The 22911-nt window shown below is 63.5% G+C and overlaps 4 protein-coding genes across 9 annotated transcripts in view; 1 reads left to right on the top strand and 3 right to left on the bottom strand.

The window, feature by feature from the left end:
* The window catches only part of TAGLN2 (transgelin 2), a 7257-nt gene extending 6306 nt beyond the window's left edge, over positions 1-951 (bottom strand). Inside the window, exon 1 of the mRNA XM_032318593.1 lies at positions 843-951. The gene's annotated coding sequence lies outside the window, so the exon portion shown is untranslated. The remainder of the gene's footprint in view (positions 1-842) is intronic.
* LOC116575950 (translation initiation factor IF-2-like) overlaps positions 1-2461 on the bottom strand; it is a 3790-nt gene extending 1329 nt beyond the window's left edge. The window contains exons 1-2 of the mRNA XM_032317567.1: positions 2438-2461; positions 42-878 (exon numbers count right to left, since the gene is read on the bottom strand). Of these exons, the coding sequence (XP_032173458.1) occupies positions 42-878; positions 2438-2461 (861 nt within the window). The remainder of the gene's footprint in view (positions 1-41; positions 879-2437) is intronic.
* IGSF9 (immunoglobulin superfamily member 9) lies at positions 2399-22911 on the bottom strand. 2 transcript variants are annotated; one of them, XM_032318579.1, is made up of 21 exons: positions 21342-22911; positions 16698-16946; positions 16299-16487; positions 12155-12325; positions 11367-11521; positions 11021-11138; positions 9468-9609; positions 9238-9383; positions 9001-9143; positions 7698-7838; positions 7093-7209; positions 6754-6904; positions 6410-6533; positions 5990-6165; positions 5433-5683; positions 5183-5267; positions 4915-5091; positions 4646-4688; positions 3457-4317; positions 3078-3205; positions 2399-2876 (listed from the first exon to the last, which is right to left on the bottom strand). In XM_032318579.1, exons 2-21 carry the CDS (start codon positions 16753-16755, stop codon positions 2695-2697), a joined length of 3558 nt encoding a protein of 1185 aa, XP_032174470.1. In that variant the 5' UTR covers positions 16756-16946; positions 21342-22911; the 3' UTR covers positions 2399-2694. The 2 variants fall into 2 exon arrangements, with proteins under 2 accessions (XP_032174470.1, XP_032174471.1); XM_032318580.1 differs by having other exon boundaries at positions 12173-12325; positions 21342-22506.
* Positions 16941-20548, top strand: LOC116576400 (extensin-like). 5 transcript variants are annotated; one of them, XM_032318592.1, is made up of 4 exons: positions 16941-17058; positions 17560-17634; positions 20004-20180; positions 20332-20548. In XM_032318592.1, the coding sequence occupies exons 1-4, from the start codon at positions 16958-16960 to the stop codon at positions 20390-20392; spliced, it is 414 nt and encodes a 137-aa protein (XP_032174483.1). In that variant the 5' UTR covers positions 16941-16957; the 3' UTR covers positions 20393-20548. The 5 variants fall into 5 exon arrangements, 4 of the variants coding, with proteins under 4 accessions (XP_032174483.1, XP_032174481.1, XP_032174480.1 ...); XM_032318590.1 differs by having other exon boundaries at positions 17381-17634; positions 20004-20548; XM_032318589.1 differs by lacking the exons at positions 20004-20180; positions 20332-20548 and adding an exon at positions 18500-18811 and having other exon boundaries at positions 17381-17634.

Below are 22911 nucleotides of genomic sequence, written 5' to 3'. Positions count from 1 at the left end.
AGAGCCCAGCCAAGCCGTACCCGGGACCTCCCCCCACCCACCCTCACTCCCGCCACGCTCCCGTCTGCTCCCAGACGCCGGGCTGCCCCAGAACTCCCCCGGCCGGGGCTCCAGCAGGCTCCGGGGGGCCCGCAGGGGCGGGAAGGCGGCCGTCCACTTCCGGTCCTGCAGGTCCGGCCCCGCCGCCTCGCCACGCCACGCCCTGGGCCGTTAAGGCCGGATGAGTCACCCACCGCCCACCGCCGGGGTGACGCAGTGGTCTGGGCAGCCCGCCCGCCGCCCGCCCGCAGCCCCCGCCGGCTTTCCCAGCAGCAGGGGGCGCGGGGTGGGGGCCCCGGCGGGCGCGGCGGCAGGAGCGCCCGCAACCAACGCCCTCCCCACACCGCCCGCCGGCGCGGGCTGCCGCCCCCGGAGCCCCAGGTCGGGGGGCTGTCCGCGCCGGCCCGAGACCCCGACTCGCCAGCAGGACGGCGGGCGGGAAGAGGAACGGAAAGGGCGGCCTCGGGGCCGCGGAGCGCGGGCAGCTCCCACACGTGCTCCTGGAACCCGGCACTGAGGGTCGCGGGGAAGCTCCGCTGCGCCCGCCCACGGGGCACGCGGGTCAAGCCCCGGCGCCCGCCGCTCCTCTCCCCCGAGGGCCGGGTCCCCCAGCTCCGGACGGACGCCCTGTCCGTGCACCCGCAACCGGGGCTGACCTCATCGCCCAGCAATGCGGGGTCGGGGCTTGGGGACAGGACCCGACAGCACAGGGCGGGCAGAGCGGTCGTCGGACCCTCGCCGCAGTCCCGGGAGCAAGCACCGGCCTCCCGCTTGCCGGGGCGCGCCCCCCGCCCCCTGCTCACCGTTGGCCGGTTGCCGCGATACACTTCTGGCGGGGCCTGCGGGCCGAGTGGCGCGCGGGGCCGGGGCCGGGGGTTTTCAGCGGGGTCCCGCCTCGGACGGGGCGGACCCGGGGCGGGGCGAGCGCCCCTGGCTTTAAAGGCGCCGCGTGTCGGGCGCAGAGGGCAGAGCTTCTGCTGGAGGGGCGGTGGGCGGGAAGCTGGGCCGGAGGGTATGAGGAGTCCGAGCCTATGCGGGCCATGACGGCGGTCGCCATCGGTGAGAACCTCGACCTCCACCCCGAAGCCCTTAAACTTATGCCTTGGCGGGAAGCTTTTTTCCTGGAAGGTCAGCTCAAGACTATGGGCATGTTTATGTGGGAAGAAGCCTCTTGACTTTAAAAGGGTGGTTAGGTATATGGAGGCACCGGAAGACCCCCACCCCCATCCCCCAGGTAACTAGGGTGTGACAGTACTGGGGCTGCAGGCCAGGACAGTACTCCTGCTCTCCGCCTTCTTCAGGCCTGGGCAGGAACCCACAGTGAGGTCATTCTTTGCCTTGGGACCCAGGGTTCAGATCTGATTTCTCTCCCCTCCGTTTCCTCCTCTCTGACCTGGCATCTCTTAATCCTGGAGGGATCCCAGGGATCAGAAGAGGAGGCCTCAGGGGAGGAGCCTGGCAGTTCTTCTGTGTCTGAGGGTGGAGGGGGCATAGTTGAAGGGTTGAAGGAGCACCCCTCTTCAGGCTTCTATGGAGGCTTCTCTTCCCCTCTGGTAGAGTCCCTGCCTACATCCAACAGCGGGGACCTTCCTGTTTGGTAGAAGCTACTGTTTCGCCTGGTTTCCAAGGACATCAACCACCAGTGTCCTCCCTCCAATGCTCCACCCCACCCCCCAATGTTATAACCCGCTGCCAAGTGAGTGGGAAACCAGGGGTTTTTCACTTTTCTGTGCCTTCTGCCTGGGATGCTGTCCCTCCCTTGACCAACTTCTGACCTGCCCTACTCCATACCCGCTGTGTGACCTTTGGACAAATTCCTACAGCCTCCACGCTTCCGTTCCACAGTCTAGAAAATGGGAGCCAAGAATGGTTCCTCCCTCTGAGTGGTGGAAAATGATGAGTGTAAGGAGCTTAGAGCCGTGCCTGGCACACAGTGGGGGCTCAGCCCCTCACTACTGCTATCACTCCCACTCCAGGAGGATCTCCCAGCCGGAGGTAGCACGGTCCCAGCACACCCTATAAATACTCATTGTTGACCCATTCCTTTGTGCAGCCACAATACGCAACACATAGCTTTATCACAGAACTTATCACATCACACTGTAACTGTTTCTCTGCCAGCTTCTTGGACTGGAAAGAACTCGCCAAGGGCAAAGGCTTGACCTAATAAGATTTGTTTTCTTAGCATCTAACTCAATGGCTGTCTTTAGTAGCTGGCCTCAGTAGGCACTCAATAAATGCTTTCTGCAAAGATCTGTTGAATGCACTTCTGTACATTCCGGAAGAGTCTCCTCCTTTGTCAGGGTTCAGGGATTTTTCTACCTCTCTCTCAGATTCAAAGGCCGAAGATACACAAACATTTTTCAGAATTTCTTTATTCACATGTAAAAAACCTCACCCACACCACAAATACCATCACCATCACCGCGCGAGCACACACACACACACACACACAAACACACACACACGGGCAGACCTAAGATCCCTGCTCCAGTCCCCAGGCTCTAGGGGCCCAGCACAGACATCTCCTGCCAAACCCTCCCAACCCACCATCAGGGCTATGTCTGAGCACCAAAGGGGCAGGCCAGGGCTCCGGGCTGGAGCTGGGTCTCCACGGGCCCTCCTCTGCCCAGTCTGTGTATCTTCACCCAGCTTTCACAGCAGGGTGGCCTGTTCAGGATGGGGCACTGGCTGTCTGTACACTGGTAACCGGGCCCTAGTGGCATCTCTGCGGCGCCGGAAAGCCAGGAACTCCTCCCGGAGGGCAGCGCACCGAGCCTCGGGGCCTGGAGCACAGGCCATGCTAGGGAGGCTGCCCTCCACTGGAGTCTTCACATCTGCAAGGGGAAAGCAGAACAAGGGGAGGGAGAGGTCTGAGGGTCAGCGGCCCCATGAAGCCCCCGGGGCCTGCCAGTGCAGATGAGCCATGTGAACAGGAACAGCAAGCCTGGGGCACGGGGCGATGGGGACCAGACGGAGAACAGAGTGGGGAGACGGGGAACAGTGAGGCCACACTGCCCCTCTGAGGCCTCGCACACCTAGCTCTGGCTCAGCTTCAGGTCGGGGCCGAGGGCCAGCCAAGCCCAGGTGCAGAGTCTCCAGCAGTTCCATGTCCCCAGGGAATTCTGAGTCCCACTCATAGTTCTCATCCACAGACGTGTTCCTCCTGTTAAAAGGGACAAATGTCCAGCACTGGGTGGAGTTTTGAGAGTGACCACAAAAGCCCCAACCCAGAGTCCCCAAGCTGAGGAGGGGCCATGCATTCCCTGCAGATCCTTGGGACCTCAGCCAAAGCTTCTAACAAGGCACAAGTTTTCCTGGTCCCAGGATGGGAGTGGAGCCTGAAGGCACAGAGCATTAGGGGAAGTCTGGGCAGGAGCGGGAACCAGGACAGGGATGGACAGGGACTGTCCTCACCTCTTGCTGACTGTCACTATATGCTCCCTCCGGGGCCACCTCTCAGGGCCACTGGCCCAGCTGCTGGTGTCTCCGGGAGCAGGGCTGAGGTAGCTGCCTCCTGCAGAGGGGGCTGTAGAGGGGGGCCGAAGGAACGAGGCACTGCCCCGTCCGCTGCTCTGGCTGGTGAGGCTGCCCCGAGGGGCGGCAGGGAGGAGGCTTGGCAGCAGCCGGTCCCTCAGCGTCCAGTCAGCCAGTGCTGTGTACAGGGGCTCTGGGGCGGCCCCGGCCCCCATCGCAGCCCTGGGAAGCACTGCCCCGGGAGACACAGTGTCGGGGTCCAGGGGATGAAGGAGAGAGGAAGTGGGGCAGGGCCGGGTATCCATGTAATCTGGGGGTGGAGCAGGCGCGGGCTCCTCAAAAGGGGGCCAGTCCCCGTCCACGTTCATCTCCCGGAAGAAGGGCAGGCTCAGGTACTGGAGCAAGGGTCCCGGAGCAGGCCGAGGACTAGGTGGTGCTGCGGGAGGGGGCCCCACGGGGCTGATGTCTGCAATGCAGAGCGGCTGGGGCTGCCCGCTGGGGCTGCTGCTGCTGCAGTCGTAGGACCTGGCCTGGCGCTGGGCCGGGGTCCGAGGTTCAGCTCCTTCAGAGCCTGACCTTTCTTCGGGGGTTCCCACATTGGGTCCCATCACAAAGCGTCCATCTGGTCCCCGAGAGATGGGCTCCAAGGGTAAGGGCCCCCGACTAGGCGGAGGATCCGGAGGGGGGCTGGGGGGGCCAGCAGGCTCCCCCCAGAGTAGACTCTGGCGCAGGCTGGGGACTGGGGAACCCTGGAGCTTCAGCTTCGCCACGCTGTCAGGGCTGCCTGAGCCCGGGGCAGAGCTGGGGAAGGACAGGAGATCAGGCTCTGTGGCAGGCGTCCTGTCCCCGGCCAAGCCCCTCCTCCCCCCCAGGAACCAGCCTCGGGGCCTTGAGAGGTTTGGTGTAGCACAGAGCCGAGCTGGGGAGAGGGAGGGAGACGAGGACCCCCGTGGTGGAGCTGGCACAGGCCGCAGTGGCGGCCCCAAGCCGGGGCCTCCGCACTCCCACCCTCACCCCCTTCCCACTTCCGTTCCGCCCCTCCCAGCCCACCCCACAGCACCACCCCAGAAACCGAGATAGTGGGCGCAGAGGGCAGGCAGGAGGAGGCCGCGGAGGTGGAGAGACTTACTGTGGAGCTGACTTCCCGGGAGGAGAGAAGATAAGAGGCGCATCTGTTCGGGCAGGAGAACCAGAGGGGACAGCGGCAAAACTCAGGGCCTCCAGGGCCCCAGGCGCGGAGCCTCAGCCATCGCCCGCCCGCACCCCTCCCGCCCCGGGACTGTGCTGGCGGACAGGACGCACCTGGCCTCCCCTGGCGTCCCGAGCCGCGGGGCGTGGCAGCGGCGGGGAGGGGCTTCCATTCCCCCGTGGGCGGGGCTTGCGGAGGGCGGGGCCTACCTTGGCGGAGGCGCTTGCGGCGGCGACGGGCTGCCCTGCGCCGGTTGGTCAGGCAGGCGGCCAGGATGCTCACGAGGACAGCCACGCCCAGGAAGCAGACCCCGCCCACCACGCCGGCCAGGACCGGCTGGGGCAGCAGGCCCGGCAGCTGTGTGCGCGAGGGGTAGACTTCCAGGCCTGGACGGGGCCACGAGGGGAGTGTCGGTGCCCGCGACGGTGGGCTCGGAGCCCCCAGGCCCAGCGCCCTGCCCTCCCGCCGGCTTCTCACCGGAAGTGGAGACGTTGGCCGTGTTGCTGGGATCGCTGACATAGCTACCGGCCAGGGCCACGAGCCGGAACTCGTACAGTACGTCCTGGGGGCGGGGGTCCAGGAAGGCGTCAGGGCCCAGCTCCCCCCACCGCAGCCCCGTTCAGAAAGACTGCAGTTGGGAGGTTAGGGTGGGAGGCTGAGGCCTGGGCGGGAGCTGGGGCCGGGACAGCCGAGCGGGGGACCGTCCCTGCGCCTGCCTCCCACACACCTTGATGAGCCCTGGCACCAGCAGCTGCGCTTCCGTGCCTGCCGCGACGCGGTCCAGCACCTCCCAGCCCTGGGAGCCCTGCCGTCCCTCCAGGACATAGCCGTCCAGCGTCTCAGGGACCAGTTCTGGGGGATCCCAATGCAGGAGCACCCCCCGGGGTGTCCTCAGTGCTGCCAGGCCTCGGGGAGGTGAGAGGAGCTGAGGCATCTCAGTAGGCGGAAGCCTGGGGGCCGCCGGTGTGGTGGGAAGCCCTGAATAGGACAGAGAGGCACGACGGGATAGGGTTAGGCTCCCAGTGCCCTTCCCCTATCCCCTGCCCCTTCCACCACACACCCGCCCCTCCAACCCACCTCTCACCACCACCCCTGCCCCCACCTCCGTGCCCATTCTCCCAGAGCCCCAAAGACAAGCCTGAATCATGTTCCACAAACCCCTGCGGACCCCAAGCAACTGCCCAGCACCTCTGCCCCCTCCCACCCCAGCGGTCACACGTCTGGGTGCTCCCTACCAGTCCTTTCCCACCCCGCAGGCTGCTCTCCAGGGCAGAGGCTTCTCACCTTCTGGGGCAGACAAGACAATCTCGCTGAAGGGCCCACTCCCCAGCTTGTTCTGCGCTAGGACGCTGAACTGGTACTGGGTTTGGGGCTGCAGCCCCGGCACGAGGAGGTAAGCAGCCCCCACAGGCACTGCCAGGGACACCCAGTCATGGTGGGTTCGGTCAGGACGCTTGGCCCTAGAGGACGTGAGAAAATGAGGAAACCTGTGAACTAGGAGGCCCAGGAAGCTTTGGAGTGTAGAGATCCGACCTGTCCTTTCTCAGCCCTCCGGGCTCTCAAGACGCGGGGCCTGGACACCCAAGATCCCCTGGAAATAGGGCAGATTTCGGGCAGGGCTGGACTGGAGGGGTGGGGGAAAGGGCAGAGGGTCCGATGGAATGGGGGTTGGGGGGACAGGAATGGCAGGGGCAGGTCACTTACAGCGGGGTATACCAGACACTGAACCTCTGCAGATAGCCGCCGTCAAAGCCAGGCTCCCAGGAGACATTGGCACCCTTGGGCAAAGGCACCACGGACACATTGGTGACAACGTGGGGGCTGGTGCCTGGGGAGGGGGAATTGAGGGAGGGACGATGGTCAGGGCTCTGGGGAAGGTGAAGAACTAAGGGGAGGCCCAGGGCCTCGCACCTCTGTGTATCGTCCCAGGCACCCCCTCCCCTCCCCCCCCATGTGGCCCTCCAAAAATAATCCCCTCTCCCCGCCCCCATCTCCTGTCCCACACAGTTTCCTCCAGCTCCTGGCCGGCCAGCCCTCCAGCCACTAACCCAGCACGTAGACATGTGTGGAGGTGGCCACTCGGGCCACAGCGTTGCTGGCGGTGCACTCCCAGCGCCCATGGGCCTCCTTGGTCAGTGGCCGCAGGATGAGGCTGCTGCTGTTGTCCACCTGGGCCTGGGCCTGCAGCCCCCGGCCCACCTACAGAACCACTGGTCAACCACTGGTCAGCCCTGAGGACACACGCAGCCACCCCTCACTGAGGGCAGCTCCAGTGTCCTCCCCACCCAGGCCCTGAGGGCCCCCTCCTTCCCACTGCATGAGCAGGGCAGGGAGAGGCAGGGGTGTAGTGGGCGGGAGCCCGGGCAGAGCGGACTCAGGAGCCTTACCTTGGCCCAAGAGATGGCAGGAGGGGGGTCTCCTTGAGCGGAGCAGGGGATGAGTAGCTCCCGCCCCACTTCTTGGAAATATTCTTCCTTGGGCCGTTCTAGAAAAGCTGGGGGAGCCTGCAAGCCAGATCTGGCATCGGGAAGGGCCTCGCCCTGCTAGCGAAGGGCCGCTCCCCTCTCTGGGTCTCCAGTCATTCTGCCTTCTCAGGCCCCAACTCCCTCCCCGTAGTCTCTGCTCCCTGGAGGGGCTGCAGGGAATTGGGGGGCTGCACAAGGACTGGGGGCTGGGAAGCCTCTCCAGGGATGTGTACACCTCCACAGAACGCCCTTTCACCCTCCCTTCTGCTGCCCACTCCTTCTCCAGAGACGCCAAGGTTAGTGAGTTGGCCCGGCGGGGTATCTGACTTTGGGGGTGTGCCGGCCTCCCCAGCACCATCTCTGCAGAAACCTCTGGGGTGGTGCCTGACAGCTACGGCTGTGCCCACCATAGGAAAGACGGGAAGCCCCTCCCCACGCGTGACTGCCCCACCCCTGGTCCCCAGCATCAAGGCCAGGGTGCATCCTCAGCCCCCTGGCCCGGTGCGGCTGCCCGTCCACAGGCTCACCTTGAGCAGCACGCGGGTCAGCGGGGAGGGCCCCGCGGTACCGAGACTGTTGTAGGGCGTGCAGGAGTACTCTCCCAGAGCGTCCTCGTTTCCCAGGGCGATGATCAGTGAGCCCTCCGGGCCCTGGGACCAGCCAGGGAGCTGGAGGGGACAGGAGAGAGGAGGTGGCCACCAGTCCCAGCAGCAGGGCAGGGGTGGGAGAGGGAGGAGAAAGCCGCCTCCCTGCAGAGGACTCCTCCTCCAGGCCTGACCTCTCTCTGAACTGGTCCTTCACTTCTCTTCCCCAGGGGCGCCCCCTGGAGCTGAGCCCTGGTAGGGGGCGCCCTGCCTGCCGGGGTGTCCCCCACCTGTCTTCCCATCACTCCACGATGAAAGTCAGCATTTTCCATCCCCAATCCCTTCCTTTCCCTGGCTTCCCTAGTTCTGTGTTAAGGGCCCCACTGTCCCTACTAGCCCCAGACTCCTCACTCCCCCAACCGAATGCTCACCAGCTCTGTCCTCTGGGAAGGCCTTTGTCTAGGCGTCAAGCCCGTCCACTGCCATGACCTCCTCACCTCTCCCCTGGACCGTCTCAACAGCCTCTGAACCCCTGTCCCCGCGTCCACTCTGTCCTCCACTCACTGACGGACTCAGCTCCTGCTCAGAGCTCCGAAGCTGTCACACCTCTGCTCAGACAACTTCACGGGCTCCAACTGCCTGCAGGCTTTTTTGGTAACATTCAACAAAAATGTACTGAGTCCTAATCGCAGAAGCCCCGGGGACCCTGGGATCCAAAGACATGGGGGCAATGCCCCATGGGTTGTGTTCCTTTTGCAAAGATTGCCAGGGAACGATGGAACAGTCGCTCAGTAGCCACAGAGCTTCCTTTAGGCCCCAACCTATCCCTTGAGCTTTCTCGGTAGAATCACGTCCCCACAGGCACTGTGACTCCCACCAGCCCCCCGCCCCGACCCTGGGGTTCACCATACCCTCCACACTCTGCACGGTTCCCTGCCCCAGGGCCCTGGCTTCCGCTTGGAATGTCTGTGCATCCCCAAGGCCCATCACCAAAGTCCCAGAAGCGGCTGCTGAGCTCTCCTTAACCAGCCCGGGCCTTCCAGCATGTGTGCTGCCCTAGCCCCTCCAGGCTGTGCTCTTAAGGACAGTTGTGGCATTCCTGTTCCCCAAACACCCCACACAGCCCCGGGGAAGAAGTGCACCCTAGCCACCGACCTGAATTCAGTGGAGCTCCCTCCAGCCCAGCTACCCTGACTAGGAGAACACCAAGCCGAGCCCGACCTTCCCCTGGGGCCAAGGCCCCTACCTTATCCAGCTGCAGGGCCTGCCCATCCTTGGTCCAGCTGACAAAGAGCAGTGGGGGGTTAGCCCGGACCGGGCACTGGATCACCCCCCGCATGCCCACGGGCAGGGGTGTCTCCGGAGGCATCGCTGTCACCTGGGCTGGGTCTGGTGGAGGGGAGCAGTGGCAGGTTGGAGGGCAGGGGCTCAGCCTGGCCCAGGGGAGGGGAGCAGACTGGGGAGGGAGCGGGGTCAGGCTTACAGAGCACCGTGAGGTAGGCAGAGGCCGAGGGCGGGCGCAGGAGGCCGTTGCTGGCCACGCAGGTGTAGCGGCCCGCGTCATCAGGCTGGGCGGCCTGCAGTCGCAGACTCCCGTCCACCAGGATCCGCACGCGGGGCTGCAGCCGTCTGCAAGATGGCACGTATGGGCCGGGTTCCAGGCTCACTCCCCGAAGGCTGCCTACCAGCCCCTCACCCACCCCCGAGCCCTACCTGATGTGGAACACGTTGGTGCTGTCCTGGAACCAGCTATAGGTGAGGTTAGTGGGGTACGCCTCAGCCCGGCAGGCCAGGGAAACATCCTGGGAGGCATTGACTGTGCTGTTCCTGGGGGGTACCACGATGATGGGGGGACCTGTTGGGGGAGCACAAGGGGAGGGAGGGGCATCAGCCCACAGTGTGCCCAGAACCCTGAGGTCCCTTCAGCAGTTCTTCCAGATCTGCCTTCTGGAATACAGAAGCCTCGGGGAACTAAAACAGGCTCTGACCCTGTACGTGAAAAAAAGTTCCTTCTCTCCCCCAGACCGGCTCCCCTTCCTTCCCTCCAGGAACACCACCATTCACCCAGATTCCCCGGCCTAGAAGCTGTGTGTGTGCGTGTGCGTGTGTGTGGGGTTGGGAAATCGGGTTTATTCTTTGCCTGTTTACCCTTAACAGCCCTCATGTGTCCCATCTGAAGTCACCTCTGTGTGTCTTACCCTGCTGCGGATACCCAGGACCTTACCCCAAGATACTGCAGCAACCTCTGATCCGACTCCCCATCTCTGCCCCTCCGGCAGCCATTCATGTAGAAATGCCTCCCTTTGGCCACGGGACACTTCTGCCCCAGAACTCAATAGCTCCTGGCTCCTACCACGCTAAGCTCAAACTTCTTGATCTAGCCTCATGGGCCCTCATGATCCAACGGCTCCCAGCCTGGCCAACCGTTACAGACTCAGGTCACTATGGGCAGCCGGCTCTGCGCCTCATTCCCACTGCCCTGCCTTTGCTCCAAACCCCATCTGGAACACTCTTCCCACAGAGTCGGGCCAGGCCACGCGGTCTGGTCGGCTGCTCCACCGCCCTTGCCCCTCCCTGGGCTCTGCTGCGCCAGTGGTCAGTCCTAAGAGGTAATGATCCAAGCTAGCATAGAGAACACCACCGGCACACAGGCCGCTCCCGTAAGCACGTCACCGCACGACTCGTTCACAAGTCCTCACAAGTGCCTTCTGTGGGAGGAGTCACTGTCTCCCTCCACAAATGAGGAAATGGAGGCTCAGAGGCAGAAAAGTGAGGAGAGCTGCCCCAGGTTAACAGGGCAGGCAGGCCTCATCCAGGCCTTCCCGCCACCGGTGGACTTGGCCCCTGGCAGTTCCGCACACGCCCGCCCTCAGGACCAAGGAGAGCGACAGGACCTTGGTTCCGGATCGCAGGCCGAGTCCAGGCCCCGTTGCTCACTTTCCTCAAAGGGGCTTGGACAGGAATTACTAACTGCTGATCACTGTGCTCGGTTAAATTCTTGTAATAGTGCTAACATGCAGATATGAACCTCCTTATATGTAGACGAGGAAACTGGGGATTTGGGGGGGTCACACGCTACACTGCTGGGCACTAAATGTCTACTTGTCCATTCACTGATCCTTTAAAAATTAAGATGCTGGTTTTGGAGGACCCGCCTGCATTGGGAGCTCCCTCTGTCTCCACACACCCCTCCCCACTTCTGCTGTGTGCACCCCAGCCGCAGGCCATGGCCCTCCCCCCCACCCCCACCCCCCGCCCCAGAGCACCTAGCACCAGCAGCTGGGTGGCGTGGGAGGTGCTGCCCTCGGTGCTGGAGGCTTGGCAGGTGTAGACTCCGGAGCTGTCTCGCTCCACCCGTCGGATCCACAGCGTCCCATTCTGCACCTAGGGTAGGAGGCGATGAGGAGGGTCCCCTGTGCCTCCCCCTGCCGGCCTCCGACCCTGCACTCCCGAGACTGGCCGGCAGAGGGAGGCAGCACACCGGGTTCAGGAAGCCAACACAAAGCCCCTCCTGCGGGAGCATGGCCTTTGCCCAGTCCTCCAGCCCAGCTCCCAGGCCTCCACCTGCCTCTCCCGCTCTATCTGCCCTCCTTGCCCAGCCCCAGTACTCACTTGCACCTGACCCTGGCCCTGGCCAAGGTCCTGTCCTCGGAGCTTCCAGGTCACATGAGGCTGCGGGCTGCCCCGGGCCACACAACGCAGGGTCACAGGCTCAAGTTCCCGCACTTCCAGCACCTGGGGAGGCGTCTCCAGGAACTGAGGGGGTGCTGCAGAGAGGCATGGGGGTGCCAGATGTCAGTCCACAGAGCAGTGTCCGAGGGCCAGGAAGGCAGGTCAGGGCTGCAGCCCTCAGCCCACCAAGCCAGGGCCACCCTGCCTGCCGCCCTCCGGGCCCAGTGAGGAATGTGTCAGCCCATCCCCGCACTGGCCTGTAGAGCTGGCCACGGGGCTGCGCACAGGCTGGGGGCTGCGGGAGAGCCCATGGCCTCCGACATTTCTCCAGGAGACCCGTTTTGCCCCTAATCAGTGGCATCACCCAGTCTCCACAGCGAAATGGGAACAATTAGGACTTCCCTCCCTTCTAGGGGCTGAGAGAGTTCATGAGGTGCTGCGTTCAAAGGTGTTTGGGGAAAAAAAAACACGCTGTGTATGTCGTGAGCTATGTGTCGCTCAGGACCCCAAAGCCCCTGTGGCGTCCCCCAGGTAAGACTCAAGGAAGTTCCAACAGGGCCTCGCAGGCAGCTGGGACCCCGGCTGAAGAAGAGGGAGCGCCGGCGTGGGAGGGCGGGGAGGCAGTGAGCCAGCACACAAGGGGTGTGAACAAGGGTGGGGCACGGGGACCCCTGCCCTCCCCCCAGCCACAGGCCCCCATCATGCTGCGCGCCTCCCTTCACCACCACCTGCTCCCGGGTTCATACAATTGACCGTGAGGTGCACCCAGGAGCCGTTAGCAGCGTCGTCCTCAGGGCTGTGCTGGTCCAGGAAGAGCACGCGGCACTCGTACCAGCCCTGGTCTTCCGCTCGGAGCCCCTCAATCTGGAGAGACGCCCCTTTCTGCAGCCGGACTCGCCCTGGGAGAGGAGCCCCAAAGCCCTGGTCACACTGTGGTTCTCTCAGAGCTCAAGAATGGGCCCAGTCTCCTCCAGTTACCCTGATCAAGGGGGACCCGGCCCAGAGAGACACAGGTGGGGCTGGGTCACAGAGGGCAGGTCCCTCCACTCAGCCCTGGATCACCCCTGCCTTTCAGCAGCTGCGACCCTGTCTAGACCAAGAGAACCCCGAGCGGCAACAGGTGGACAACACACTCTCCTGAACCGCAGGCGCTGCAAAGGCCGTTGGGGGACGGGGGTGGGGGGTTAAGAGCCACACTTAGTCTCCCCGTGACTCCTACAGGACCTATCCCGCCCCACAGCTCTTTACAGGGGCAAGGTCTGGCTCCCCGAGTACTCCTCCTGCCAGAGGACAGTCCCTGGAAACCTCAGCAGTGTTTGGGGCCTGAGCAGGGACCCAGGTCTCGCCTCCCAAAGCCCCTAATCCCCCAGGGCTATTATCAACGGCCTAAGCGCCTTAGGGTGGCCAGAGTCCAGCCCAGCCAGGCAGCAAGGTCAGCAGCCTCCTCACCCCATCCCCCCATGTCCCCGGGGCCCCCCCGCTGGCTGGCCACGTGGAGCTCCACAAAGCCACAGACAGAGCCACAGCCCAGGCAGACACCCCGGTGCACCCTCAGTTAGCATCTGGCCCAGCGGCAGGCTCCGACGGAGGCCGCCCCCGCAGATCCCTCAGCACCCTCCCCACACAGCCTCGGGTGTCCCTGCCGGGGCGGCCTAGTGACCGAGGCCTGCACTCGGGAGCCAGAGACACTCCCTTGGACGAGTCAGCCGACTTCAGTGTCACCTGTAAGAGGGGGAAGGCAAACCTGGCCGGGTGGGGTGTGGGGAACACTGGGCTCACATACTGTTGAACAAACGAACGAGCACAAGATCTGAAATCAGAAGCTGGACTGGACCTTGCCCCTGCCCCTGCCCCTGCCCCTTGCCTGGTAACACGTCCTCTCCTCCCGCCCGAGCAATGGCCAGCCCCACCACGCACCAAGCCGCCCTACCAGAAACTGGGACCACCCCAACTCCTGTCTGTTACCTCCCACACCTGCGTTTTCAGTCCATCTTCGAAATCCTGCCTCCTCGCTCTCTGTTCCTTCTCCAGGAACCTCGCCTTGGTGTGGTCCCGGAGCACCTGTCCCCTGCCTTCCTCCGCGGCCCGCCAGCTCGTCTCCCTGCCTGAGCCCACCTTCCGTTACAGGCATCAGCCCACCACACCTTGGCCTTTGATATGGATGGATGAAAATTTCTAAATCTTTGGGGTTACACAAAACCACTGCCAGTCTTAAGACAAGTCCTTTCACGCCTGCCTGTGCCCACGGACCAGACATCGCCCCTAATCGGCCCTTCCTAAGACCAGAAATTCTGACGCTGTGCGTCTGCTTCCCTTCTACCTCCAGGGTGATGTTTCCAAAATATAATTGAAGCCTGCAGTGCCCCTAGTGTTGTCAGGGAAGAGGAGAATGATCGGCTTCAGGCTGCGGTGGCGGTCTTAGTAAGGCCAGGGCTTTTTCCTTCCAAGGATGAGGTCCAGAGGTGTGGACTCTCCGGGTGGGGACCTGCTTCACAGGCTGGGAGTTGAATTCCCCACCCAGGAGATAAGCCTACACTTTGCAGGTAAATATTTAACATAATCACACCCTCCACCCTGCTCTGGGATTCGTCTGGCACCCTAACTGGCGTGGCCACGGAGCCCTGCAGACTCCCGCCTGCGGCCTCTCCTAAGTGCCGTAGGATAGCAACTTTTCACGATGGTGACCCTCAAGTTCTACAAGGGAGGAAGAGGAGAAAAGGGAGACTAAGCCCTGAACCTGGACCACCAGCACCATATTTAATCCTCCCAAGATTTCACTTAGAACAAAGGACCGGAAGGGCCGGAGCCTGGCGGGTTCTAGACCTGCCGCATGCAGGGGTGTGTAGAGGAGGACACACAGACTCTGCTCTCAAGCTCTTGGAAGGCAGAGAACCCACACTCGTGTACATGTACAAGTTCACATACGCACAGCTCAAGAAATGGTGTTTGGTGTGTCCAGACAGTCCAAGGACCGCCAAGCGCGAGGACTACCGAGCACTTCCAGAGACCAGCCGGAGGGCAGCGAGGGGAGAGGACAGGAGAGAGCGGGGGTTCTCAACAGAAGGCGAGACCTGCTTTGAACCCCGCTGCTCAGGGCAGAGAGAAAACCTGTGCCTCCCTGCGGCACGGGCTTCCTTCAAACTGCCAAGAAAGACACCAGGAAAGTCAAGGACCAGAACCGTGTCGTGTCGTGGATTAAAAGGGCAGGTCTGAGACAACCCCTGCCCCCGGGTTACTCAAGTCTGAGTAATCCGAGGCTGCCATCCCTCTGGACGCCGGGATCACAAAGGCGCCCTGCACAGGCTCCGTGCTGGGCGCTGGAGGGACAGTCACTGCCTTCACCTGGACGCAGCCCCAGCCTGGTCCGTACTGCTCTCCCCTACTCTGTGCTAGTCTGTAAAGCCCGGCAACTCCGCCAGATGGGTTCTGGAGTACTCCAAGAGGGGCTGCTTTGGTCTCGGGCACAGTCCCTCCCACACCCTAGGCCTCCGGCCTCACACACAGTCCCCAGACCATCTCTCCTTCCCTGGCCCAGAGAGCTTATGACAGGACACCATTGTCCTTAGCAACCTCCACCTCCTGTTGCCTAGCAACCACAGTCCCGAGTCCCCTACACAAAGGCAGAGAGGCCCCTTCCACACTGGGAGGCGGTAAGAGAGTTAATGGGCACGGGGGCCTCCCCCCAGGGCCCCGACTCCCCAGACCAGCGCAGGCCAGACCAGGAGCTCCAGAGGAGGGGCAGGGGTGGACACAAAGGGCAGGGTAGGAGGAGCCCCGGCGGGGACTGCCCCCGGTCCTTGCAGCTCCCAGGAGCAACAAAGAGAACGGAAACCCACGGGGCACAAAGTTGCCAGCCACACAGTGGCTTGTCGGCCCAAGGGACCCCACGCCAGGGCAGAGGGCCGGAAGGAGAGTCGCACAGCCCCAGGAAAAGCCCTCTCCGTCCGCCGCCCCGCCCACACCTGCCCTGTCCGCACCCTGTCCGCACCCCGGGACACTCTCGAACAGCCCAGCCACAGCTCCGGGGCCCAAACGCCTCCTGCCTGCCAGAGCCCACAGAGGCAGGGAGGGAGGGCTGCCGGGTACGGCCCTTTCCCCGCACTGTCCTCACTGGGGCCTGCTTGCCTCAGCCCTCACGGGGCCTGTGGAGACACACACGCTCCCAGCAGTCTGTTTGCCAACAACGGTCCCCACTTTGAAAATAAACTCTTCCTTCGGCAGCACCTGCCTGAGGCTCAGCCTGCCCCTCAGGAAGACCTCAGCCAATCCCAGGGCTGCTCTCGGGATTCAAACTCAAGAGGGAAAAGGTGGGGGTCTCTCCCCCACCAACGTCTGCCCAGGTGGCCTTTCCCGGATCCCCCCAGGCAGAGAAAGGCAGGAAGACGGTCTAGCCCGGGAGCCCCAGCCCCCACCTTGGGCCCTGCCACACACTGCCCTCGGAGGCCTTCAGGAAACCGCTCAGATTAAGGATCCATCTGGGATTAGGAGGAATCCAAGCCCTCTAGGGAGCCAGCGAGGGGGCAGGGGTGCAGAAGGCGGAGAAGGTGGCCCCTGGGAGGCTAATGTACTAGTGGAAATCTGGACAGGAGCCATCAGAAGCAGGAACTCGGCCTGGCCAGCCCCCCACCAGACTCACGCACACGTCCTTCTGTACTCTGAGCAGACTGGGCCCCCACTGGAGAAGCAGGCGGGTCACAGACCCACCCACCCTGCTGCCCATCCGCCCACCCCCCAGAGGCCTTGAACCTCCTAAGGGGCATTTGAAACAGTGGGGGGGGGGGCAGAGCAGTAGCGAGTCCTGCCCTCCACCACCCCCCACCACCACCGTGTGGTGGTAGCACCTCCCAACTTCCCGCCTGAGGACCGTCTTACCCACGTAATCAGGGTCGATGCGGGGAGAGTAGAGGCCGAACTGGATGAAGATGGGAAGCAGGAATCCAAAACGCAGCCACTCAATGACATGCAGGGGTGGGCGGCCGGCGGGGGGCAGCAGGTCACAGCCCAGCACTGCAGTCTCGCCGGCCCGGCCCACCACAGACACCGCCTCAGGTTTCCCTCGACCTGTGAGGTGGGGCAGGCCCACAGCAGGGACTCTGGTCAGGGCTGCTCCTCGGTAGCTCTGAGGGCTCCCCCGGGCTTGGCGAAGTGACTGAGAGACTCCCCAACGTCTCCAGGACCCGCCCTACCACCCCACCCCCGCTTCCCTCCCCGGGGACTGCCCCCCACCCCAAGGCCAGCAGGGAGGGCCTGAGCCCCGGGAGTCCGGCTCACCGTCAGCCCCCCAGCTGATGATCAGGCTGAGGATGGCCACGCCGAGGCACCAAACCATAGCCCACGGCCTGCGTGCCCGGCCCCTCCTATCCACGGGGGCCCAGGCGGAGGGGCCTGGGGGTGTCCACAGCCCAGCAAGCCCCACAGAGCCTTCTGAGTGGGTGGCAGCTTTCAGGGCTCACTCTTCTGGACGATCAGGGTTTGGCTCACATAACACCTGCTGAAGCCGCTCCTGGAGCACCACTAGACCTAAGCGCAAAATGCACAGCAGCACACAGAGTTGGCCAATCCTCAGGACCGGAAGAAACCCCACAGTTAGAGAAAGGCCAGGACCAGAGCAAAGGAGGAGAGGGGAGAGCAGGTAAGTAGGGGAGGGGCCCAGAGACCAGAGATCCTGTCGCCCTGGGGAATCAGGGCCCTCCAGGGCCGGGGTGGGAGCCCTGGAAGAGCCCGGGAGCACCGGGTGGGGAGACCCAACAGGTGAGGACACAGGGAGGGTGGGGCAGAGCAGTGGGAAGATCTTAAGGAAGGCGGAGGAATTCCAGGGAAAGCCGGGGTTCCGTGAGTGCTCAGAAGGCTGAGCTGGGAGGGAACTGGGGCTCCTATCCACTTGGAATAAGATATCAGGAAAATGGGAAAGGAAGAGGCCCCACGGCTCAGCCTCCTCTGTTCTCCTTCCCTAGCCCGGAGGCTAATGACGAGATTGCAACGCCTGCACCCCGCAGTGACAAGCCGGGACCCCCGGGATCCCAGACAGGCTTGCTCAGGGGCACGGAGCCCGTGAAGGGCAAAACCTGTATCAGAACCACACACAGCGGCTCCCAGGGAACCCCCACGCATGATTCCTTGCCCATTTCCCCAGCCTCTGTGAACCCTGGAAACTGGAGACCTTACATCTCTTCCTCCACTCGGCCTCCCAACACAGCTTGGGCAGCAAGTGAGTCAAGCTCTGGGGGAGGAGGGGTGGCCTCCCCCACCTGGCACCTGGTAGAAGGCTCCCGCCCCCAGCATCCTCCAGGTCTGGGCAGGTCCCCTGGCAGGCCGCTGGCACCTTTCCCTCCGGCTGGCACCTTTCCCTCCGTGATGCTGCCAGGCAGCCCTCGGCCCAACCCAGGTGCTGCACCCCAGGGCTCCCCATTCACGGTCCTTGGGGCCCAGGGTTTGCCAGGCTTTCCCTTCCCCAACCCTAGAGGCCAGACCCAGGGGAAGCCAGAGAGCCTGCGAGTCCCTAGGGTGTACAGAGCGAGCCCTGGGGTAGAGCCGCCCCAGCCCCAGCCCCAGCCCCAGAGCATCTAGGGTAGTCACAGCCGGCTGGGGTCAGGGGCCCGGCTAGGGCCGGGGAAAGCCAACCAGGCTCTGCACTGTGGCCTCCACCCCCCTCTTGGCCTCCCACTTCTGCACTGGTTGTAAAATGTCTTCCACGCCCCGCAGCCTGGCCCGGGCTTCTACTCAGCGGCCAGCGGCCCCAACAACTCACCAGCAAACATTCCACTTGCTTCCCCGTGCCCCCAGCCAGCTGTCCCATTCTTCCCTGACAGGTCATTTTCCAAGTGGATAGGAACCCCAGTCCCCTCCCGGGTTTCCCCCGAATTCCTCTGTTTTTCCTACATCTTCCTACTCCTCTGCCCACCCACCCCCCAACCATGTCCTCACCTGTTGGGTCTCCCCACCAAGTGCTCCGATTCCAGCTATCCCCCTACTTCTCACCGTACCCCCCGCCCCCAGTACCCATCTTCCACCCCTGATCTCCAACTGCGCCAGGTCCTCCGCGCTTCAAGGAACTCCCCTCCTGTCTCCTCCAGGATCCACCCGGCAACCCACTCCTCCCATCCTCTGCCCTGGAATCTCCCTCCCCAAATTCTCCGGCCTCAGCCCACAATACTCTTCTGATGCCCCACCCCCAGTTCCCCGCTCCTTCGCCCGCTCCGGACCCCAGAACTCTCCCTTTCGGAACCCCGGGACCCACCCCCTGCACAGACGCGCGCGCGCACACCCACACACCCACACACCCACACACGCGCGCGCGCGCGTTACCTCCAGACGCCTCCGGGTCTCGGGGAACCCCCCCACCCGCCCACCAAAAAGCCCACTTCACTCCCCAGAACTCTAGTTCTGCTCCCCAAAGAATCCCACGGCGCCCCAGCGCCCCCGCGTGCTCCGCGCCCCCGGACTCCCGAACCCGCGGGCGGCCGTCCCTGCCCCCGGCGCGCCCCCGCCCTCACCTGCCCGGCGCCGCGCGGCCCGGCTCCCGCAGCCACACAATAGGGGGCGGGCCCGCCTCCCGCCCGGCGCCCCAGCGCCCGCGTCGCCCTGGAGACCGCCGCGCCCCGCCCGCCGCCGAGGGGGCCGACCGGCGGGGCGGGGCGGGGCGGCCGCGACCCCCGAGCGGCCTGGGAGTTGTAGTTTCGGCGGCGCGGGACGCGTGGCCGCGGGCTCGGGCCGCCCCCTGGCGGAGCTCCGCGCGCTGGGCGCCACCCGGGGCAGCGGCCGCCAGGACCCGGGCCCCGGCCGACCGGAGCCGGCCCGCCCCCGTCCCCGGCCAGCCGCCCGCGAGCCCCGCCGTCCGCGCTCGGCCGGGAACAGGACCCCCGGGGGACCCGCGCGACGGGGGGGTGGGGGGTGGGGCCCGGGCTCGCCTCCCCCGCCCCACCCCCACCGCCACCCACCCGCCTCTGCTCCGGCCCGACTGGAAATACCTGTCTGCGCTGGCGAGCTCCCAGGTCCTGCCCCGGCGCCTCCCACAGGGTGCCGAGGGGACCGTGCGCCCCGGCCGAGGCTGCCAGGTCGCCCCCGCGGCAGCTCACTGCGCCCGCGACCCCGCGGAACAGTCCCGGGGGCGGGGGGCGGGGGGCGGGCAGGACGCGAGGCATCCGGACAGGCGCATGGAAAGATCGCCTCCTGAACTCTGCAGGGAGCCAGACCCTGGACTACGGGCTTTGCAGCCCTTAGGTCCCCTGGGCCAAGAACCTGGGGAGGGGTATGGCTCTGCTTTGAGAAAACTGGGACTTGTCCCGGGCTTCCCATCCCGATCAGCGCAGGGCTGAGCGCTCTCCCAGCCTGGACTTCGTGAAACCCACCTCGTTAGAGACTTCAGGCCAAAAGATGTGTGGCACTGCTGCCCCTCAGAGCTTTCTCCTTGGCGACCTGGGGGCTCCCTTAGGGATCTAGGGTCATCACGCCTTCTCCAGCAGGCGTAAGCAGCCAGACCTGTGCAGGTCCTTCCGGTTCACTGCTTTCCCCCCAGTCGAACTCCGGGACCCCCGTGGAGCCTTCCAGGCATCCCATTCATGGATTCATGGCCTCCAGGTCTGCCAGGAGAGACCCTGCAGGACACACTGAACCACTCCCACCAGGACCCCAGCCCCACATTCTCCTTCCAGGTGGTCTCTGGCCCACGGGCCCACATCCTGGGCCAGGAAGCTCCGCCATCCCCCTGGTAATCCGTTCCATCCTTAGGGACAGACTGCTGGAAAGTTCTTCCAGGTGTGAACATCTGCGGGCTCCTTGCAACAGCCTGAGAGAATGTGGCAGAGGAGGGGGAGAAGGAGGGGGGGCAGGAGAGGTGGGGGGCTATTTCCCACCACCCTTCCGCCGGAGGCTCTCCAGGTGGCAGCTCTCCTCACTCCTTTACAAGGTACCAGACCTCGTGGCGGCGACGAGGCCGCTCAGAGCACAGGTTAGTGGACACCGTGTGAAAGCCAGGACACGGTTTCAAACAGATGTCTGCACGCAGCCTTCTCTACCCCGTGGTCCCTCGCTAGCCGGCAGAGAAGATCTCCCTCCCCCTCTGACCCAAAAGTTCGCATCTGCTGTTTCCAGCGGTTTTTTTTTTCCTATTTTTCTTAATTTTGTTTATTTATTTAACAGAGCGCACAAAGGGGGAGCAGGCAGAGGAAGAAGGAAAAGCAGGTTCCCTGCAAGGCAGAGAGCCCAATGCAGGACTTGATCCCAGGACCCTGGGATCACCACCTAAGCCAAAGACAGACAGACAACTGACTGAACCACCCAGGCGCCCCCTGTTTCCAGGGTTTTCTGGAGGAAGAGCTAATTTCATTTGGTTGTAAAATAACTTTTTGTGATCTTGGGATTTAAAACAACTTTCCATTTTTAAAAAGTTGATGGTGTGGTCATTTCCCCCCCTGAATCCTTATTTTGTGAATTGTATTATTATTGTCATTTTGCTCTGATGCTGAAGTATCTTGGGGGCTTTGGGGCAAGAACAGGAACCTAGCCCCGAAACTTGTTCCCTCACTGTGCCAGAAGTGAAAGCTGATTAAAAATAGTCCCTGAGTCTCAAAAGTAAGATTTTTTCCTGGGTCCCCCTCGATCTGTGATTGTTACTCTCTGGGAAAGGGTGTTCAACCCACTAGGATTTTATGTAACCCAAGCATCAGCCGGCCCACATATTTTCAACTTGCTGAGAAGAAGATCACACACTGTGGTCAGTTCCACGGGCACCACTGACCCCTGGGAGCACCAGCCCTGTCACCCGGTGTGGTCTCTCACAGACTGTCCCCTCGTCATGGGCATCCCTGCCTTCTGTCCCCGTGAGGCTGTAGGTCCAGGAGGGTGTTCCTGCTTGAATATCCCACAACGCTGAGTCTATCAGAGGGGCCTGGCCTCCTCTTCAGACCCGCTTCTTACCTCTCCCTTTGTCCCCTGCCAGGTGCGGTCTCAAAGTCCCTAGAAGTCACTGTGCTCTGCCACAAACCAGTGTCTTCCCATTCGTCTTCTGTCAGGCGAGAATGTCCCTTCCTCGGACTCCCGGCTAATCTGGGGTCAGAAACTGTGCTCCCCTCTCCTCTCGGGGGCAGGGACCTCTCCGCCCACTGTGCTCTCACCTTCACCCATGGCCCTTGTCACACCTCGTAATTATGGTCTTCACAGGCTGCAGGAAGACTTCCTTGAGGGCAGGCCAGGTCTTTCCTGCCTCCCCAGGGCTAGCCCAGTGCCTGACTCTTCTTAGTGGATCCCTAAATACTGCCCTCCCTCCTCGGCCCCACGCCAATCCCGCCCCGGTTTGCTTCCATCTGTGTCAAAGGACAGGCAAACTCTGCCAGGGGCGAAGTGCTACCAGCTGATCATTTCCCTGGCTTCCTGCAGACAGAGAGGCCGGACCTCCCTGAGCCTCCGTTCCTCCGTCTGAGGGGCTCTGCCTTCCTCTCTCAGGTTCCCCCTGATGCGTTGGGGCCTCAGCCCTTCTCTGTTGGGGGATGGTGGGAGAAAGACTTGGCCAGCTCCGGGGAGAGCCCTGGACCAGCCGGACAGGGACCCTCCATCTCTTTACTCGCTTTCCGTGGGCCTGACTCTGAGATCCAGGAAAAACCAGAGGCCCCGCGTGCCTTCCCAGTCAGTCTCCAGAATCGGAATGCAGGAGCTGGAGGAACAGGGGCTGCAGCCTTGGCCCTAAACCTCAGGCCTCTTGGAAGGTGGGACCTCCTGGGGGGCGGGGCAGAGGGGCAGAGAATCAGCCTTGGGCCAGGCGGGACAAGGGCTCAGGCCCTCAGGGAGTAGAGCTGATCTGTTGCCCACCTGAGGAGCTCTTTGGGGCCTGGTTTCCCAACGTCACCAACTCCATTCCAGGCCCCAGGGGGCTCCATCTCCTGCCTAGAAACTTAGGACACTCCCCTCCCCCCTCCCTTGCCTCATGGTCCTGCTTCCTTTCCAGGCTGGAATCCGGGAAAGAACCCTCCTCCTGGGTGTCCTAGTGCCTGGTCCACCTGTCCTGTCTTCCCAAAAGCAGTGTCCTTGGTCCCCACGATTCCCCTACGCATCCCACTGCCTCTTGGAAGTCATTTTGGAGACCAGCATCCTTCTCACTGAGAGAGGAGGAGGAATGTCAGACAGTTTCTGCCACGCGGCCCACCCCTGGTTCCTCACTCTACTTCAGAGACACCCCCCCCCAGGGGTACCAGCCAGCCTTCCTGCGTCTCCACAGCTCCAGGAAAGGGACGGAGCCTGAATGGGTGTCTGCTGGACAAAGTGTCCTGGGAGAGAGGCAGAGCAGAGCCGAGAGCCCCTGCGGTCCCCGCCCCCAGTGCTCTCACCCTATCCGATGACCTCGACAAGGGCTCAGCAGTCTTGGGTGGGGGATTCAGGCTCCAGGGATCAGCATAAGGGCTTGGCCGGGGACGGGTGTGCGTGGAGCGGGCGGGCGTGCCCCCAGGACAAGGGCCCAGGGAGTAGGTCCGAGTCGGGAAATCTGGAGAAGAGG

The sequence above is a fragment of the Mustela erminea genome, chromosome 17 (assembly GCF_009829155.1).
Source record: "Mustela erminea isolate mMusErm1 chromosome 17, mMusErm1.Pri, whole genome shotgun sequence".
NCBI lineage: Eukaryota > Metazoa > Chordata > Mammalia > Carnivora > Mustelidae > Mustela > Mustela erminea.
The sequence above is the reverse complement of the archived record's forward strand: the minus strand, read 5'-3'. Positions and strand labels throughout refer to the sequence as shown.